This window comes from Harpia harpyja, chromosome 11 (assembly GCF_026419915.1).
Source record: "Harpia harpyja isolate bHarHar1 chromosome 11, bHarHar1 primary haplotype, whole genome shotgun sequence".
In the NCBI taxonomy this organism is placed as follows: Eukaryota; Metazoa; Chordata; class Aves; order Accipitriformes; family Accipitridae; genus Harpia; species Harpia harpyja.
This window is the reverse complement of record NC_068950.1, coordinates 24042135-24061665: the sequence shown is the minus strand read 5'-3', so window position 1 is coordinate 24061665 and position 19531 is coordinate 24042135. Positions and strand designations below refer to the sequence as shown.

Below are 19531 nucleotides of genomic sequence, written 5' to 3'. Positions count from 1 at the left end.
GCACGAATTGGGTCCCCCCATCTGCTATGGGCCGGTGCTGACTTCTGCCTTCCCTGCGTGCGGGTTGGCGCCCAGCCTTGCCCCACGGGGCTGGTGCCTGCTCTGGGGCAGCCGCTGGTGGGTTACCCAGCGCCCCGCGAGTGCGGGTGACACCCTGCACACGATTGCTCCCGCAGCCACCGGGCCTGCCCTGCCAGGACAGCAGCACACCTCTGCACGGCCCCACCTTGGTACAGAGGGAAAAGGGAAGAGCCTCTTCCACGTATTTCCTTAAACATCGCGTCCCCTAACAGCAAGGGCTGAGGTGGCACGCGGACTGCTTCCTTTGGCCTACTTGTGCCTACTCAGAGGGGGAAGAAAGACGGGCGGGGGGGGGAAGGTGCCCAGCAGCACCCCCCGAGGCGCAGGGGCCGCGCTCGGGGCCAGCGGCATGCCGGCCGTGGGAGGCGGCGGCGTCCAGGGCAGGGATGGCCGGAGCCCGGCCGGGGCCTCCCCCTCCCCGCCTCCCGCGGCCGGGCAGGACGAAGCGGGTCCCGCGGGGGAGCTCCCCGCCTCACGCCTTCCTGGCCCCTCTTGCTTCCCCAGGCCTGCGGGGTCCATAAAAGCCCCCGCACGGCAACGCCCGCGGCTGCTCCCTTCCCGGCGGGCGGCGGGCAGGGCCGCGGAGGGCCGGGGCGGGGCGGCGGGGATGCCCCGGCCGCCGGCGGGGTGCTGCCAGCTCCCCCCTGTGCGGGTCCTTCGACCCGAGCCGCCCCGTGGCCGCAAGCAGGGAGGAGTTAGAAAGGAATAATCGGAAACGGGGTGGAGAGCAGCAGCTGCAGAAACATTAAAACCACCGAGCCCCCGGCCCGGCCGCTGGAGTCGCTCCGCGGGCACGCAAGATGCGCAGGGCCGACGGGGGCTCCGCGCCGCGCTTGAGCGAGGTAAGGCTGGGGGAGCCGCGGCCGCGCACAGCACCGCACCGCACCGCACCGCACCGCAGCCCGCGCGCCGCCGCAGCGCGGGGTCGGCCCCGCCCGGCCCGACCCGACCCGGCCGGAGCCCGGGGCCGCCGCGAAGTACCAGCGCCGCGGGTCGCCTCTCGGCGCGTCCCCCCGGAGCTCCCGAAAGAAAAGAGGCGAGGGGGCTGTACCCGGCCCCGCCGGGCCCGGCTTGAGGCTGCGTCCGGCGGAGGCGGTGCGGGACGGGAGCGGTGCGCGGTAGCGACCGAAGCGGAGCAGGAGCGGGCCGGGAGCGGTGCGGGACAGGAGCCCGGGAGCAGCGCGGGGAGCCGAGCCCACTGGCCTCGCACCTCCTGCTTTGCTCCGCTTAGGCTGTAATTTAACGACTCTGCCTGTACTTTCCCGGTGTGATTTTATGTCTGTACTTTAAATGTCCATTGGGAAATGTTTATATGTAAAGAGGGTTTCCTCTATATCTGTATTCTTTAATCACGCCCGTTTCAAAAGCTTGCAATGCTAATTATTCAAATGCGAGGTATTATTTTTCCATCCTTTGTTTCAGACCCATGGAATGGGCTTGCTATCTAGCTTATCTACATATTTTTTTTGATTTTCTAAACTTTTTACTGCTCTGGGTTTTGTAAAGCACGTTCTTTCTTTTATTTAGCAAGGGCACCCCCTTCCTGTTTACAGCTTTGAGGTGATCTCTTGCTTATATATACATCAGTGAATTCACCACTCTTCGAGATGGCATCAGTAAACTGCGTAACTGCCCCCTTCCAAAGCTTATTCAGACTTTATTAATGGAGGAGAATACAGGTCTTCTGCCAAGTAATTTCTGTGCAGGCTTTCATGCATTTGCAGTTAAATCAAGCCCTTTCCCTTTCTAAATCTTTGCCATTATATTACAAGGTGTGTTTCCTATTGAAGAAAAAGATACACTAGAACTTATTGCTGGAGAGCTTTGAGATCTTTCACCTTGGAAGAAGTCCAGTAACGCAGCCCTTGCCGACTCCAATTTACCTGTTCAGCTCTGCGTGACAGAACTTTTTTTGTCTTATTAGCTTTACTGATTGAATATGCCTAACCATCTTTTAAATGTATTTTAGCAGCTGAACGAAATTGATTCCTGTCTGAATACATGGGTGACTCTTGACATACAATTAAACTAGCGGATTATTATAAACCGTTTATCATTTGTTACATTGTTTGCTTGCCTTCTTTTAACTGTGGGCTTTGTGCCTCTTGTTCTCAGGGCTGCAGTTTCTGAGGCTGTGCAGCAGCGCCAGGCAGGCTGTGGGGCCAAGGAGCTGCGGGGCAGCCACCGGGTTTGCGCTCAGCGTCACCGTCCGGTGGCCGCTGGGGAGGCGGCACCCAGCCGGGCACCATGAGCTCTGGCACCACTGCCCCACTGAAGGTCGTCGGCAACCTCGCCAGCACCGATGTCAACTATGTCATCAAAGAGCATTATAATTACACAGGAAAGCTAAATGAGAACACGGACAGTGGAATAAAAGTGACGTCGGTGGTTTTTATCATCATTTGCTGCTTTATAATCTTAGAGAACATTTTTGTCTTGCTCACCATCTGGAAAACCAAGAAGTTTCACAGACCCATGTACTATTTCATTGGGAACTTGGCTCTTTCAGACTTGCTGGCTGGTGTGGCTTACACTGCCAACCTCCTGCTATCTGGACACAAAACCTATAGCCTCACCCCCTCCCAGTGGTTTGTAAGAGAAGGCAGTATGTTTGTTGCCTTGTCAGCTTCTGTGTTCAGCCTGTTGGCCATTGCCATTGAGAGATACATCACCATGTTGAAGATGAAACTCCACAATGGCAGCAACAGCTTCCGCTCCTTCTTGCTGATCAGTGCTTGCTGGGTTATCTCCGTGATACTCGGGGGACTCCCAATCATGGGCTGGAACTGCATCAGCCTCTTGTCCAACTGCTCCACCGTGCTGCCTCTCTACCACAAGCACTATATTCTCTTTTGCACCACCGTTTTCACTGGCCTTTTGCTATCTATTGTCGTCCTCTATTGTAGGATCTACTCCATGGTGAGGACTAGGAGCCGCAGGCTGACATTTCGGAAAAACATTACCAAAGCGACTAGGAGCTCAGAAAAGTCACTGGCGTTGCTCAAGACAGTGATCATAGTCCTGAGTGCCTTCATCGCCTGCTGGGCTCCCTTGTTCATCCTGCTTTTACTGGATGTGGGGTGTAAAGTGAAGACCTGCCCAATCCTCTATAAAGCAGAGTATTTCTTAGTACTGGCCGTGCTCAATTCAGCCACGAACCCTATCATCTACACCTTGACAAACAAAGAGATGCGGAGGGCTTTCATCAAGATTCTGTGCTGCTGCAAATGTCCCGCAGCAGATTCTGGGACCAAATTCAAGAGGCCGATCATTGGAGGGATGGAGTTCAGCCGGAGTAAGTCTGACAACTCCTCCCACCCACAGAAGGAAGAAGGCGACCGTCCTGAAACCATCATGTCTTCGGGCAATGTTACCTCATCTTCTTAGGAGTAACCATGGGGGTGTATTTCAGAGCTTTCCTCTGAAATCAGGGAGCTGAGACGCCTCCTGCTCACGGCAGTAGCGCTGGGCTAAGTGAGCAAGTAGCATTAGTTCTAATGAGGCAAACGGTGCACTTGTGAGGCTGGAGTTCAAGAAATGGGACAGACTGTTCTGGCTCGAAAATCTTTTTCCCTGGAACATGTTTTGTCTTTGCACTGAGGCAGCTCAGGATTGTCAGGCGCATTCATATCCTGAAATCTCCTTAGTAACTCTGAAAGACTGATGCCTTGGTGAAATGATGCCTGGTGTGTGTGAGAGAAAGAGAGAGGGGGAGGAGGGAGAATGAAGCTTTTTTTTTTTTTTCCCATGTGAGAAGAATGTGAAGTTATTTCTCCTTTGCTTGCAGCAAACCACTGACACAAAGATCTTTCTGTACTGAATTTAGTGGTGGCTCTTGTATAGTTGGTCAGAAGTGTTCATTTAGCGTGTAACAAGGAAAGAGATCACACAAATATAACTTACACCATGTACAACCATAATTTGGCGTCACTTTCCAGAGTTTTAAGTCATAAGGTTTTATTTGCAGAGTCCAAAGCTGTTGGGGTTTTATTTAGCAAGATCATAGTTGTGAATTTTTGCTGTCAGCCCATTTGAAGACTGTGAGCCAGACTCTGCAGTTACTTTTACCTGTACAATTCTATTGACTGCATCAGATTTTATGGAGTAGCTCAGAGCAGCATTTAGCCCCGTACGTTGATTGCCTTGTTATTCTATAGCATTAAATAAACTGCATTATCATGACAAATGCAAGGTAGAACTAAAGGTCATTTCTCTTTAAGGTGACTGAAAGTAAATCTAATAGTATAAGATACTATTGACAACAGCAGGATTTTTGCCTAAGTAAGAAGAGTTAAACACTGAAGGGGCATTTCAGTGTCAGGTTCATAGTCTTTCCAAAGGTAAAGATCAGTTGGAAAATCTGAAAAGAGTACCTTGAGTTTCAGAAAAATAAAAGGAAAGTTGAAGTGAAATGACTATAGATAAATGCACTTCCATAACAAAATGCAATACATTTTGGCACATTTTATTAATGTTTATAATTTCAGCAAAGATGTCTGTATTTTATCAGTTCATGGAGAAAGTACCTGTCATTAAATTGAATGTATTTGTTTTACAGCATCATTTTTACTCCTCTATTTTTCTAACCTGTGCTAATGGGGTTGAATGTGTACAATGTAAATAAGTTAATAAGATGCAGGAGTCTTCATGTGCCTAGAGTATTACTATAACAAAAGTGGTATATCTGGGATAGCTGAGAGCAATTGATTGATTTACAGTTATTGGCAATTCCTAGAAGTGGTATTTTGTAAAGAAAATTTATTGCCTTTGTAGTAAAATTTCCAGTGCAATTAAACTGTTTTGTTTTGGTTTTTTTCTGGTTTAAAAAATAGTATTTAAAATGTTTCTGACTTTTATTGTTCGATTTGCACATAGCTTTATTGACTTCTAAGCATTAATAAACTGATTTTTTTTTAAAGATTCTGTTATCAAGTTACTAGTAGTTTTGCGGTATTGTGGGGGTTTCATGCCAGGTGTGGTTTCTTGTTGACAGAAGTCAGTGAAAGAATTCCTTGATTTCAGTACATGCTGGGATTAAGCCAATTCTGTGGGGAGATAAGATGCACAATGCCACTTATAGGATCATGTAAAATACAAAATGAATGCTAGAATATAATTTTTCGTCAGCACATGCTGTATCGATGAAATGCCATTAAAAGAATCTCTACAGTAGCAATTCTTCTCCAACAGCTAATGAAGTACAGAGGAAACGACAGATGCCTGCCGGTTTTACCATGACTGTCTAGAGTAGAATAAGTGAAATAATTTGTTTATATCACTAATATAATTTGTAAGTTTAATTCTTAGCTTATTGCAAACATCAGGGAAGTTTATGAAACGCAGAATGGCGGCCTCAGCTATGTAACTGCTGCAACTCTGTTGGGTCCACCAGCGAAGACTGTGGCAGCATAGTTGAATAGGTACTGCATTACTTCTTCCAAAGACTTGACTTCCATTTCCTCTCTTGCGGCCATTCCCTCTCAGCATTACTTTTAAGTTCCATGGAGCTTGTACAGGATGCAGTTGGAGTGTGAAGATAAACCTCACCTTCTTGTACTGTATGTCATCGCCATGCAAGTTTTACTGTGGGAAACAAGAGCCTACTCACTGAGGAAGGCTCTGGGTCATAACCTCACTTCCTGAAGGAAATTCCAAAAATGCCCCAAAGACAAAAGAGTGGAAACAGGCTGGAATTTCTCTCCATCTGTCTGCCTATACGGAAGGAATGATTTCATGTGTGCTCACTTCCTAAGCTTTTAATTAGTGACCTGAGCAGGGCTGGAAAAAATGTCAAATCTGTATTTACGCACAAGATAAAGTCTCTCTTGGCTCAGGCCTTCATTTGGCCAGGGATGGTTTATGCTGGGTGCTGACAGTCATGAGGGAAAGCGCTGCTTTGTCCCAGGGATAAAGTCACTTCTGTGCAGAGCACCAAAAGTATATAAACCATGAAAGTCCAAGTTAAGCCCTCAATGTGCTACCAGTGAGTAAATAAAGGCAATGTAGGGGGACGAGGCAATGTACAGGGATGTCTGAATTTGTAAGGGTGTTTTTATCCAAAGGACGAGGGCCCTTCCACTCTTGAAGCCTTATGGGCACTAAGGTTGTTTGTCCCACATGGGTCTGTGGCAAGGGATGAGCTGTGTCACAGCATGGCTGTCTCACTGGCCCCTCATGACTACCACCGGCCTTTCTGTATTTGTAGCTGATAGACCACAGGTGAGTCACTTCCCTTCCCTTTGCCTTTGTTTCTGTATCCCTCACTTATCTATCTTGTCTGATTGCACTGTGAGCCTTGGCGGAAAATGACTGTTTCCCCTATGGAGGTGACTGTGTGATGGGAGCCCAGTTTTGGTAGGGAAATCAAAGCCCTATGTAGTTCACGCAATAAAAGAAATGCAAACGCCAGAGTGTGGCACTGGGCCATGGGAAGCATTTCCTATGCTCTTGATCATGATGACTGAAATCTGTTTCCTCCACAGACAGGCCACATGTATGCATGCAGACAAGATTCAGACAGGGAACAATAACTGTAATAAATAATAACAATAATAAAAGTAAGGGTTCCTGCTGAGAAAAAAATAAAAGGCCATTTGTACTGCTTTTCACTTCCTATGGGGGAACTCCACAGCTCCTTGACCACAGACATGCATTACCATACACCAGCAGGTTAGGCCAGATGTGTAGTGCACAGTTTTGAAGTGTGCAATGTAGAAAGCACCCTTCCCAGGCCCTGGACTGCCTTCTGTACACCCCAAAAGGGAGTGCGGCTTTGTCCCGTTGTTGGACATGTGACAAACGGGCAGAGAAAATGAACTGAGAACTGAAAAGGTGCATTATACCAAATGTCTACGTGAAATAAAATAGCCTGAATTATCTGGAGTAACCTGGCCCTTTGATTCTTTTTCCTAGCTGTTCTTCCAGTGTAAGGAATAGAACAGGGATCAAAAATGATCATAAAATCTGTCTTTTGCTTCCCTGGCAACTCCCTGACCAGGTATGCCTGTGTGAGACCCAGGTATAGCAGGGTGTATATTGGGCAACAGAGGGGCTGCAGCCAGAATGCCCTGCAGACAGCTCAGAAGGAACAAACCTTGGGCTTGCTGTACAATGCAGGCAGCCAGGAGCAAAACTAGGGGACATAAAAATGTAAAAATACTGTTATCTATCCTTTTCTTACTCTGTCAACTAAGAAATATAGGGATTGCCCATTTGTAACATTTCCTAATTCCTAATTTGGCCTGGAAGATCTCAATACTGATTGCATTTTGTATGGGCTGAGGCATTATCAGATGTTGTAAAAAGGGTCACATTGACAAAGCATCCAAAAATGTGGATATGTAGATCAGAGCTATGTAACCTACTCAGCTCTGACATGCTGGAAATTCCTCAAGGACAGGCTTCGTCATTTATGGGGTTCTGAAATTCCCCAGGAAAACAACTATTGTATTTCAATAATTCCCCATACTCTTTTTCTTAGAAATGAAATTAATCCAACTACAACTGAACCTTCAAGGATTTAAGAAACAAACAAACAAAATCCATCTAAATTCAGTTTCCACAATCAGCTTTCACAAACTTTTCTAATCCCATCTTTGCATTTACAGATGGAAAGAGTTCACTCATTCACTATCATCTAATTTATTCTGATAGAACCTTATTTCTTTTTACACAGTCTGCAAGAATCACATTCAGTCAAGAAATCTCCCTTCAATTATTACTCTATGCACAGGATTTTCTATGATAATTAACAGTAATCAAATTCACCCTGCACACAGGAGCTAGATATAAGAACATGTGGTACAGCTAACTTGTTCCAGTACAAGTTTTCTGCTGAAATAAGAAGTGCCTAGAGAGATCTGAAACTCAAGCATCTAATATAAGTTAAGATATTAACAAAAAAAATTGTGGGTTTTTTTAAGTTGAGAACATAATTAGTGTACACTTATGTGATCCACTGAAGAGAACTACAATGTTAAGGACCCTCTCCCCTGTAGGAACAGGGTGACACATTCCTTGTGTCCCCCCTGCTCCCCCACAAATTCAGAGAGACATTGTATCAAAGCAGCAGTTTCCAAACACACACACACACCCCCCAGCACGGAATGCTCTGCACAGCCACATCTCTTACCCTACCAAAAAATCTTATATGGGAGTGAAGCGGGAACCATTTCCTTGCACTCGGACCTTCTGTGCTACCTTCACAGGACAAAAAGGCAGGAAATCCCATCAGCCACACCCAGGAATGCTCTGGCATGGAAAAGTCCTAATAAAGCAGTGCTGACAAAGCTCCGTCAACCATCTGTGAACCTTCCACCAAGCCTGGTTTAGTAGTTGCATAATGGCAACCTGATACAAAGGCCAATATTTATTTTGAGCTTTTGTGAATGATTGTTTGGAGAAGATCCATTGTTAAATACATGGTACAACAACTATACATCAAAATGGCTCATCAGAAACACGTGTGACTAAAGCCACATTAAATATTAACATGTGTATGTAGCATTTGCAGTGTTTATTTGGACTCACTCTTCTCAGCTGGAAGCGGGCTCATACAGACCACATAATTTTTGATGACTAATGAACATTTGGAAAACACAGGCTACAGGGAAATCACTATATAAATACTGGGTTAAAATTATCTGCTAGGCTCCATGAAATCATCGATTAAACCTGTATCACTACCTGGGAAAAATCTGTGGTTTGAATCATAGCTGACAGCTGACACTTTTTGGTGCTGACCTGACCTGTCTGCTAAAGGTAGTTTTGCTCTCTTAAGCATAGGTACGCTTGACAAAAACCAAGACTTCTTGGCTTAGCAGGACACTGGTATAAACTGCTGGAATACTGTCTCAGACAAATTCTTACCTATATTGAGCACCTACGGTTGTATAATGTGAAGGTGGGGGCATGAATTGCTATAAGCAATAGAAATAGAATTTATATGGTTACAGAGAAAGTGCAACAACAATTTTCACAACATGAAAATTGAATTTGGCATGAGATTGTGATTGAGAGTGCACAGGAGAACAGGTTTCAGGGACAATTTGGGATTGGTGGGGGGCTGGACTACAGTTTGATATTTTCCACTTGAAATGAAGGCAAGGAATCCTCTCTGGTAATATAGACACAAAGCTGAGGATTTTCACTTGTGAACTCTATCCTTAGATCTGCAATTCTTTCCTGAGCAACTCTGGGCAAGGTCTCACGAATTCTCACCTTCCCACAAAGATATATATCTAATATATACACAAGGATGTTTACAAGTGAATATTTTGAATTTTGTGGTACTATTCAAAGAGCTGGTATCTGTGGCATTTTGAATATGGTATATGGTCTGCCAGGTCATTTATTGCCTAGCTACTTGCAATATTTCCTTGTGCTTTGATGAGCTGAATGTATCACAATTACTGTAAGGTGAGGGAAAAAAATCATTTCTAGCAATATGTGCAACTCTATCCTCGTGGTTGGAAGAAGGAATTGAGATCTTGGCTGAAAAACACATTCTGAAGAGGTGCTATTCTTGAAAAACAACTCACCAAAGCCTGCATTATTATCTTTCTTGCTTTCAGGGAAGACACAACTATGGTCTAACGATTTCTTCTAATCTGGTGACCATTCAGATGCCTGTTGCACAAGGAATACATGTGAGCCGTTTCCCAAACACCAGGCACTTTTAGATGCTTTTTATTTCTATCAATCACAACTCCCACTTCTACTGCTGGTTTAGGCACAAGATAAGAAATTGCTTGCAGCTGGTGTGTAGTTTCTCTGCACCTTCTGAACAAATCCTTAAGGTTGGCACAGACGTTCCTTCAAAGCAGCCTACACCTCTGTTCCAAAAAGTGTTAACAACTTCCCCCCTCCATCCCCCCCCCCGTCTTAGAAATTCAATACATTTTGCATTTTATCAGCTCTCTTACTGTTTTTATACGTCATATTGCAAAAGTTTCTTGAGGGAATCTTTAAGATTAACTTTCATCTCAGAGGCTGTCCATTTCCCATGCAAAAGTGGTTGCATTTTATTTTTCTAATAAATAACACAGGTGTGAGGGAGAAGAACTTGTCTGCACAATGGAGGTGATAGTGAAGGAATACCGAATCTTTTAACTTGGAATGCTTCATCAGTGGAAGTGGCTCTAGTCAGGACTCTTCAATGATACAGGCTGAAGTTTCTCTTTCCACTAAACTTGCTGAAAAATGCAGAGGCATTAAAGAGGGTTCAGAGGACAACAAAGCAAGGCGCTTTAATAGGATGAACTAACATAAAAGGCTCAGTGAGCAAAGCCTTTTCCCACCAGAGAGATGAGAATGGGGAAACACAATACTCAGCCTAGCAGCTACGCTATGGAAGTGTGCTGGGCGATACAGAAAGAAAACTTTTTAAAGCTCCAGACAAAAAGCAGGCTCTGCCTATAGAAACCAGAACCAGCTGAAACAAGTATTTCAGATTAGGATTTACCTGAATTTTGATGTTTGAAGACTCAAAGTATCTTAGTATTTCAGAATATAATTAAGGGTGGGAAGGTGTTTGGTTTTTTTTTTTCCTTTTATTTCTTTTAAGAAGCACGACTCCTGTATTTGAACGTGAGGTCTTCCCTACTGCACCCGAAATCACACACCACCACCTCCCACCTCGAAACAAAATGTCGGCGGACGGCCGCTTGCCCGCCGCGGGGGAGAGCGGGGCTCCCGGCACCCCTCACCCGCGCCACACCACCTTCGGGGAACGACAGCTCTCAGCCGTCGGAAAGACCAGGACTGGCTCCGAGTTGCTTATTCGGAGGCAAAACCCACCCTCTTTTCCTCCCCACGCCCTTTTCGAGGCCACTGAAACCGCCGCCCTCGCCCCCGGCCCCCTTCCTGTGTGCCGTTCCTGCGCTGCCCCAGGTTTTCCTGCCGGCCCGGCCCGGCCCGGCCCGGCTCTTCCTGCGCCGCGTTTCCCTTCCCCTCCGCTCCCCCCGCGCCGTGTTCTGTCTGGGTTTAGGCGGCAGTCCCGCGGGGAGGGGACGGGAGCCCCGAGCTCACCGGGCGCAGCAGCAGGGGAACAGCAACAACAAAAAAACAAAACCAACAAAAAAAAGAACCGAAAAACACTTTTATCTTGGTAATAAGTAAATGAATAAAAAGCGTGTGCTGTAACGGGGAGGGTAAGTAAGTTTAAAGGGTCCTGCAGTAAAGTGGGTGCGGGTGCCGCTGGCGGGCCGCCACAGGCACAGCCCCCACCCGCCAGCGGTCGCAGCCTCAGAAAGCGTGAAATGCCGCTCGGCCTCCATGAATGCCGGGTTTATGGGTGTTAAGCCTGAACCTTAAAGGTGAGAATTTTAAGTGCAGCAGCTGTAGAGCAGGCCAGGGCTTCACAGAGTCAGTATTTTTGTTGGGAAGTACTTAAACGCTTCTATTTACTGCTGATTATTTCACTAGGAGCACTGAATCACCCACCTTAAAGCAGATACAGCCTTTAAAGTGCAGCGAGGAAACCGGTGGGCTGAGGGGACAGGTGTGTCCTCAGGAGAAGCCAAGGCCTAGTCCCAGCTCCCTGTGGGCCCGACAGACCCCGCTGCTCCTCAGGTGGTAGCAAGTTGTGTCCCCTCCTGCCCCTGGACACCTCCAGCTCCACCTGACAGCTTCTCTTCGTACAAACAAGCCACCCTGGGTGAGCTTTTGGGGCGATGTGAAAGCAACCAGAAGTAGGGGTTAGTTTTTATTTTGGCAGAAGTGCCTTGCAGGTCTCGGATGGTTTATGAAAGGATTTTTCTTGAAATCTTGACTTTTATTTTTATTTTCACTTAGCTGAAGCAGCACTGACTCTGCAGCCAGCTGTACGAGGTAGTATGGCTGAGGGCCTGCCAGAGAGAGCCCCCAAACCTGCTACAGTCTGGGCATAGCTCAGCATGGGTGCTGCAGGGAGGACGATGGGAGCTGAGAAAGCCTCTGCCTGAGGTGCAGGGCAGTCAGCGGGGAAACCTGTGCCCCTGGGGTGGTAAAGAGGGAGAGCAGGTAGGGCTGAGGCCCAGCACAGGGAAGGTGGGTGAGGAGGGGCAGTGTCCCTTGGGTGTTGTGTCCAAGAGGAAGGAGGACCTTGGGTCTGCTTGATTTCTCCCCTCACACTATGGGGGGCTGTGGTGTTTGTGTGGGAACAGTGTAGACCTACAGTAGTTGTGGTGTGTTTGTGTGCTCGTGTAAGTATGTGTGGCTGCAAGATACTTCCCCCGCTGAAGTGCGGTAAGAGTAGATGATGCTATGTGAAATTACAGCCCAAACTAAGAAAGCTTTCGTTGCTGGAGTTTAATTACAAAATCCGCTGAGCACAGGTGCAAAAGCTGTGGCACAGATCATAAACAAAGTCCGTATTTCAGTTTTTTCTTTACTGTAGTCCTCTAAACTTACCTGAGTACTGTCTGTGATCCATCTGTGGGCAGCCTTTTGGGAACAGGTTATTAAAGACACAAGGCACAGAACAGTTTGGTACCACCCCAGCTTGACACCTTGGGAATTATCATACAAATTAATGCTTATTCAGGCAGAGGACACAGCTTTCTCACACAGGTTATCAAGCAGCCTTCATGCTGGCATCTGTTGATCTTGTATGTGTTTATGCAGGTACTTTGTTGATAAAATAAACCGAGTTTTGATCTTTCTTGCTGAAGAAGCTTCCTTGGGACTTGTTCATTTCATCAAAGCATTTATTTGCAGGGATAGAAGAGACTGCAAACAAACAAAGCTGCTTAGGTACACTGGAGAAAGCATAAGTATTCCTAGAGGTTATGCTTTTCATCCTGTTTGACTGTGTCCCTGCACAAAATGAGGCTAGTGTGGCTCTGAACCACACTTGTCTTCAGAGAAAAGTGGAACAAATAGCAAAGCATTTTTAGCTGTGTTTAAAGGCATTTTGATATGTGTCACTTGCAGCCTTAGCCCTGTGTGTGGCCTCTCTTTCTGTTATGGGAAATCAACCTAATAAAACTTCTCCTTCCCTTCTAAATGAATGTCATTGTTACAATACAGTGAGTCAGAAAATAAACAGTATTAACCACAAAACAATGGCAGTCTAACCACCAGCATGAGTTCTCGCCGTCCATCAATCAACTGCAATGCCTTAACTGTGTTTCCTCATTGTGATCATAATTTGGCAATAATTTAATGAAACTGAAAGTGGAGGAGTTCCCACAAATCAGAAGTAGGATTTTCACTGATACAATCACGTGCATGAGACCTCCTATTCAGAGCCAGGGAACTGAAAAAAGCTTGTCACCTATGAGCATTGCCTGGATACATCAAGCAGGTCCATGTCTGCCTGGGTTTTGGAGGTAGTACAATGACAGCTTTAACATGTTCAGAGTTTTGATGACAATGAATTAAACTGTATTAGGTTTGTGTGGCAAGGTTTTGGGGGGGGGGGGCTTACAGGGGTGGCTTCTGTGAGAAGCTGCGAGAAGCTTCCCCTGTGTCCGACAGAGCCAATGCCAGCCGGCTCTAAGATGGACCCACTGCTGGCCAAGGCTGAGCCAATCAGCAATAGTGGTAGCACCTTTGTGATAACGTATTTCAGAAGGAAAAAAAGTTGCAGTGGACACAGAAACAGCAGCCAGAGAGAGGAGTGAGAACATGTAACAGGAACAACCCTGCAGACACCAAGGTCAGTGAAGAAGGAGGGGGAGGAGATGCTCCAGGCACTGGAGCGGTGATTCCCCTGCAGCCCGTGGGGAAGACCACGGTGAGGCAGGCTGTCCCCCTGCAGCCCATGGAGGTCCATGGTAGAGCAGATATCCACCTGCAGCCTGTGGAGGACCCCACGCCAGAGCAAGTGGGTGCCCAAAGGAGGCTGTGACCCCGTGGGAAGCCCGTGCTGGAGCAGGCTCCTGGCAGGACCGGCGGATCTGTGGAGAGAGGAGCCCATGGAGCAGGTTTTCTGGCAGGACTTGTGACCCCCTTGGGGGATCCACACTGGAGCAGTGTGCTCCTGAAGGACTGCATGCTGTGGAAGGGACCCATGCTGGAGCAGTTAGTGAAGAGCTGCAGCCCGTGGGAAGGAGTCATGTTGAAGAAGTTCATGGAGAACTGTCTCCCATGGGAGGGACCCCATGCTGGAGCAGGGGAAGAGTGTGAGGAGTCCTCCCCCTGAGGAGGAAGGAGCAGCAGAGACAATGTGTGATGAACTGACCGCAACCCCCATTCCCTGTCCCCTTGTGCTGCTTGGGGGGGGTAGGTAGAGAATCCGGGAGTGAAGCTGTGCCCGGGAAGAAGGGAGTGGTGGAGGGAAGGTGTTTTAAGGTTTGGTTTCATTTCTCATTACCCTACTCTGGTTGATTGGCAATAAATTAATTTTCCCTAAGTCGAGTCTGTTTAGCCCGTGATGGTAATTTGCTGAGTGGTCTCTCCCTGTCCTTATCTCAACCCACGAGCCTTTTGTTATATTTTCTCTCCCCTGTCCAGCTGAGGGGGGGGGAGTGATAGAATGGACTTTGGTGGGCACCTGGCATCCAGCCAGGGCCAACCCACCAGGTAAGCCTATGACATTTTATGTCTGATACATAGTTTGCATTGAATTTAGAAAGCTTGCAAAACTTGCAGATTCAGGTAACACTGTAATCCCTACAATTTGTTGTGCTCAAGGAGACAAAGATTGTCAAAATATGAACTTCTTACATGAAGGCAGAAACAAATATGTCTTAGCTTTCCTCTTGGTTCTATCCCAGGGCAGCTGGCTGCTGAGCTGGCTTTGGTCTGTGACTGTGACCCTCTTTGGCACATGGCACGCTGGCCTGGAAATACTCTGTTTAAAATGACAGCCCTTAAAGGTTGGCAATACTCTCTCTGCTCTTAGCCCTGCTGTTAGACTTGGAATTTGGAGGACTCAGACAAGCCCTGCAATTTAAATAAAGTTTTGGTCTAACAATGATCAGCACAAACATAATTCATAAGGGGTTCATGAACAGATTGCCCATGTTGTCAGAATGATACTCAGGGGTTCAGTCACACTCATGCAGGTTGTATGTTACTGCTGTGTCCATTACAAAGAAATGTCTGGCCTGTTTGACTAGTTGTGGTTGAGATACAGCAGTTTCTGTCACTGATGATACATGAGAGGAGAATGTAAGCAGTCAGTCATTTGCCTTTGACTCCTCGTTCTGAATGGCTGTGTGTGCGTTTGCATTTGAGTTAAATGAGTGTGACCTGGAGAGTGATTTAGGGAGAAGGCTTGGCCTTGCATCTGCCTTGACCCTAGCAATCTTTAAAACGCTGCCACAGTATCCTGTGAATTTATTAGAGTTCGCAAAGGTGAAGTTTGTTAAGAGTAAGTGAGATGACAAGCAAAAGGAGACCAGAAGAACAGGCTGCCCTACTTGTTTTCATTTGTAGCTACACGTTTCTGGAGGTTTGTGTCTGATTTTAATTTACCTTTCACATGGAAGGTATGTCAAGTACTGACACATCTCTATGCTTTGACCTGGTCATCTGAGCCTGAAAGCTGTATAGCTGGGTAACCACAAGGCAGCCTAAGCTAATGTACCATATTTTGTGTGGCTTGCTAGTTTCAGCAGTGCTAACATGGCTAGCTGGTGGCTGGACTTGATCTGTCTTGCATCCTGCCAGCCCTAGATACTCTTAATTTATCTGCTCCCGGGCATGCAGATATACCCAGAACTGTTTTGATTGCAGAGACATTACTACAGTTCCGTTTGTGGTTGCTGTTATGTATTTCAAAAGAGACCTTTTATATTTAAAGTGCTGGGGAAGCTGAAATTACACTGTTTACTTGTCTTCTTTGGAGAACGATGAAAATTAATGCCTTTTGTCTTGCTTTTCTTAAGTGTTTTATTTTGTTGTTTTGTTTTGGCTTGTTTTTTTAAGCAGGTCAGGCATCATTCTGCATTACTCCTTGTTCAGTGGTCTGTCACAGGATCCTGCTGATTGGTCTCTAAAAGGCACGTTCGCTTAGTCTTTGCTATTATACAACAGTTAATTAGCAATGGGTCTATGAATGGAAAGCATTGTAAAGCAGAAAGGAGACTGCAAGAGTTGTACAGGGACTATAGTCTTTTAATGCAGATCTGTGCTCAGATCAAATTTGTTCTTGGCAAAAAGGTGGTGCAAATTCTATCAAAGTTGTTAAAAGTTCATCCCACTTATACCAGACCTGCATCTGACCCTCTCAGTGGTCACAGCCTAATACATTCATGCTGGCTCTGAGTCAGACCTTGAACTCTTGCTGTCAGTGAAAGATTTATCATCAGTTTGCATGGGAGTGGTGTTGGAACTGTGGTGAAAAATGAATGATTGCTGCACTTCTTAATTTTTCCTGTGCTGCTCCTTGCATGCTGGCTCAGTCATTGCTCCCAGCATGAAAGGGAAATCCTGCAAAGTTGATCACGCCTGTAAGTTTCAGAATGACAATATGAGATGTTTAGAAAAACCAAACTGCAGCTCCACCCTGCCAGGCACGGTTGAATGTTTATTTGAGCAAACCCAGAAAGTCTGTATCAGCAGAAAATAAACTGTTTTGTTCACTCATTCTTGAGAATCCAGAATAGTGCAAAATGAGTGAATGGCAGCTGTGTGAGTGTTTATTTCTGTCCATGAAATGGAATTAATGTCATAGTCATAACGGTATTTTGTGAAATAGCATTTGCCCCAATTTATGGTTCAGAACATGCACTGCCAATGGTGTGCTGCCTTCTCTGAAAGTACAAGTATTTAACAATTAAGTCCTGAGCTAACTCAGTCTCTGCTAACTCAGGTAACTTGCACAAAATCATAACCTGAAGAATGGGTTGATTGAGGGGGCAGGGGGGCTGCTGAGGAGCTGAAAGTTACAGAAGATCAGAAGAGAGAGCTGCTTGGTCAGGACAGGCTCTGAGGTAAACTTCCTATGTTATCCACACAACTAGAGTGCACTTCTCTGCAGAATTACAAGATGTTTTTTAAATAGACAAATTACTGTATTTTACATATGAAACCATGGTTTCTAATAACGTCTGGGTAATCAGTGCTATGATATGCTGCTCCTTCCGTGTACCTTAAAAAAAAATAAAAAGGGTGAGTCCAGGGTGCTCACAACTCACACCTTGTAGGAGATTAAACGCTTAACCTAATAGCAGTTTAGGAGGTGCAGTTGAAGGTTTTCCTGTGCATCAAGGGCATCTGCACCTTCTTTCTGTGCCAGATAGAATTTTTCTGTCTCAAGTCTTCACATATCATGTGAATAATGGGAATATCCACTTAAATACATTTTAGTTTTCTTTAATCTCCAAGAATGTGCTAGCATCTTTGTTTGAAGCTCAGGTTTTGGGGAAGATGAACTACTTCTGAGTCTGTGAGTTTTTGCTCATTCTTAAACATAGGTGATTCCTGGAACTTCGCTACTGTTTTTCTTTCACTTTTTTGGAACCTGCCTCTGCCTTTCTTGATTCTGCCAGGCGTGGAAGGAGAAATGGCAAAAGTCCATGAGAAATGAATGTTCCCATGGGCTTATAGCATGACTGGACATAGGGGATACACTGCTGTGTGTTCCATTAGGGATCAGTCAACATGACCTACAAAACTTGTATGTTATGAAACTTGCAATGTCACAAAAATCTTAGTGTTGCATAAAATCATGTAACAGAAAAGCTGACAGAAAAGTTGTCTAATATATTGTTGTACCTTCAATCATAATGAGTATGCAAGGTCATCCTAGAAACATTTTTAACTTGTTTCTAAAGATCTTTCTGGGTGAAGACTTGCAAGTTCTTCGGGCCATCCATCCTAGCACTTCACTATCCTTACCACTAAAATCCCTAAAATTCTCTTTTTGCAATTTAAGTCCATCACTTCTTATTCTATCTACTCTGCGTACAGAGCTCAGTCTTCCATTTGCACTTGCAGAAAATTTTTATGTATTCAAAATCTGGCAGGCTGCCACCTCACTCTCTTAGTCTTTAGACTAACTGTTCCCAATTAATGTAGTCGTTCCTCAAAGATTTTTTTTTCTAGACCTGCAGTGATTTTATTTTTTCCCTCTGGACTCTCTTTAATTGGATAATATTTGTATGTGAGCATGCATATACATGTTTTAAGAATAAAATGAAAGGTCTTACAGCTTTGAACAGATAGCATCATGCACACCAACTAACAATGTCTATGTGAAGACAGTATGTTACTAGTTTTAGAACTGTCTTTAAAAATTAATGAGTATGACCCCTTGCAACAAACAATAGTGATCAGAGTATACGGGATTGTTCCAAACGTTGCAGACTTTTTCATCAGCTTATCAAAAGCTGTTATAATTGTCCATTCAGGTGAATGAGAAGTACTGGTTACTTAATGGGGACAGTTTTGTAATAAAAGCAGAAGAAAAGTTCCAGACTGCATGTGGATTTGTGTACAGATGCTCTCTTAAAGGGTTGTCTGGTTCTTTTCTGTCCTTGCAAGTAAAAACTTAGGAAATTCTGTGCTACTCTGAGTGAATCTTCTCTCTTCTTTGGTACTTTGCTTGCAGCCTGTCACCTGTAAAGATTGCAGAGAATTTGTTCAATCCGCTCAGCTTGTGGCAACTTAGCAAACAGGACCTTTTCCTGTCTTCATTGTTTTATGCCCCCAAATCTAATTTAAAACCACATTCCTCCGTGACTGCCGAGGGCAATGGAATGTGTTTTCCTATGGATGCGTGCTCTGTGCCTACCTAATGCGATCATTTCAGCTACCCTCATCTTTGTTATGGTCTCCCTGACATCTCAGTGTTCCCATGGCAACCAGGTTAGGGAAGGGCTCCTCCAGGACTGAGCAATAGTGAGAGCCCTGGAAAACCCCACTGCTTCAGCATCATCCTGTTCCTCCCACCTTCACCACCAGCCTGCACTCACCTCTCTACTTCTTCTAGTCTGTTCTGCTTCTCATTTTCCATTAAAAAGTGCTTGCTTTGTATGGTAGAAGGGAGCTGCCAGGAAGGGATGCTTACAGCATTGATTTGGGGGGGGGGGAAGGGGGAATAGAAGGGAAGTGCATTGCCATCCTGGAGAGGGGAAAATAAATGGTCCTACCCTAGAAGTTCATTTTCCCATGATCCTGAAACCGTTGTTGGTGGTCCTTGTCCCATTTGTATTGTATCACTGGTTTATCCTCCCACACCTCCTGAGTTCTGTCTAGAAGCAGTGTTTAGTTTGACCTTGCTTGGATACCAACCGGCCAATTTATACACCCAGCCAAAAAGAAGAGTTAATTACTGAGCCTGTGATTAGGTAATATGCAATCAGGTAATAAGTGACTACTGGATGAATTAGTTCACTTCCAAGTTAGTATCCCTTAGAGATCTCAGGTGCTTTAGTCGTAGCGTCTCGGACAAACTCTCGCCACGACGGCAGTGGCAGGGAGAGGAGAGGAAGCTGAACTTCTAGCCGCGCATCAGAGTGGCCGCGCACGCCGGGGCAGAGGCCCCGCCGCGCGGTCGGACCGACCGGTCGGATGCTGG

At 45.8% G+C, this 19531-nt stretch overlaps 1 protein-coding gene across 1 annotated transcript; it reads left to right on the top strand.

Moving 5' to 3' along the window:
* Positions 1 to 597: 597 nt before the first annotated feature.
* On the top strand, positions 598 to 4999 carry S1PR1 (sphingosine-1-phosphate receptor 1). The gene is made up of 2 exons (XM_052801988.1): positions 598 to 923; positions 2197 to 4999. The coding sequence occupies exon 2, from the start codon at positions 2329 to 2331 to the stop codon at positions 3466 to 3468; it is 1140 nt and encodes a 379-aa protein (XP_052657948.1). The 5' UTR covers positions 598 to 923; positions 2197 to 2328; the 3' UTR covers positions 3469 to 4999.
* The last annotated feature ends 14532 nt before the right edge of the window (positions 5000 to 19531 follow it).

Bases quoted from the DNA above. Each gene is read 5' to 3' on its own strand.
- S1PR1 (XM_052801988.1), top strand. From the start codon at position 2,329: ATGAGCTCTGGCACCACTGCCCCACTGAAGGTCGTCGGCAACCTCGCC.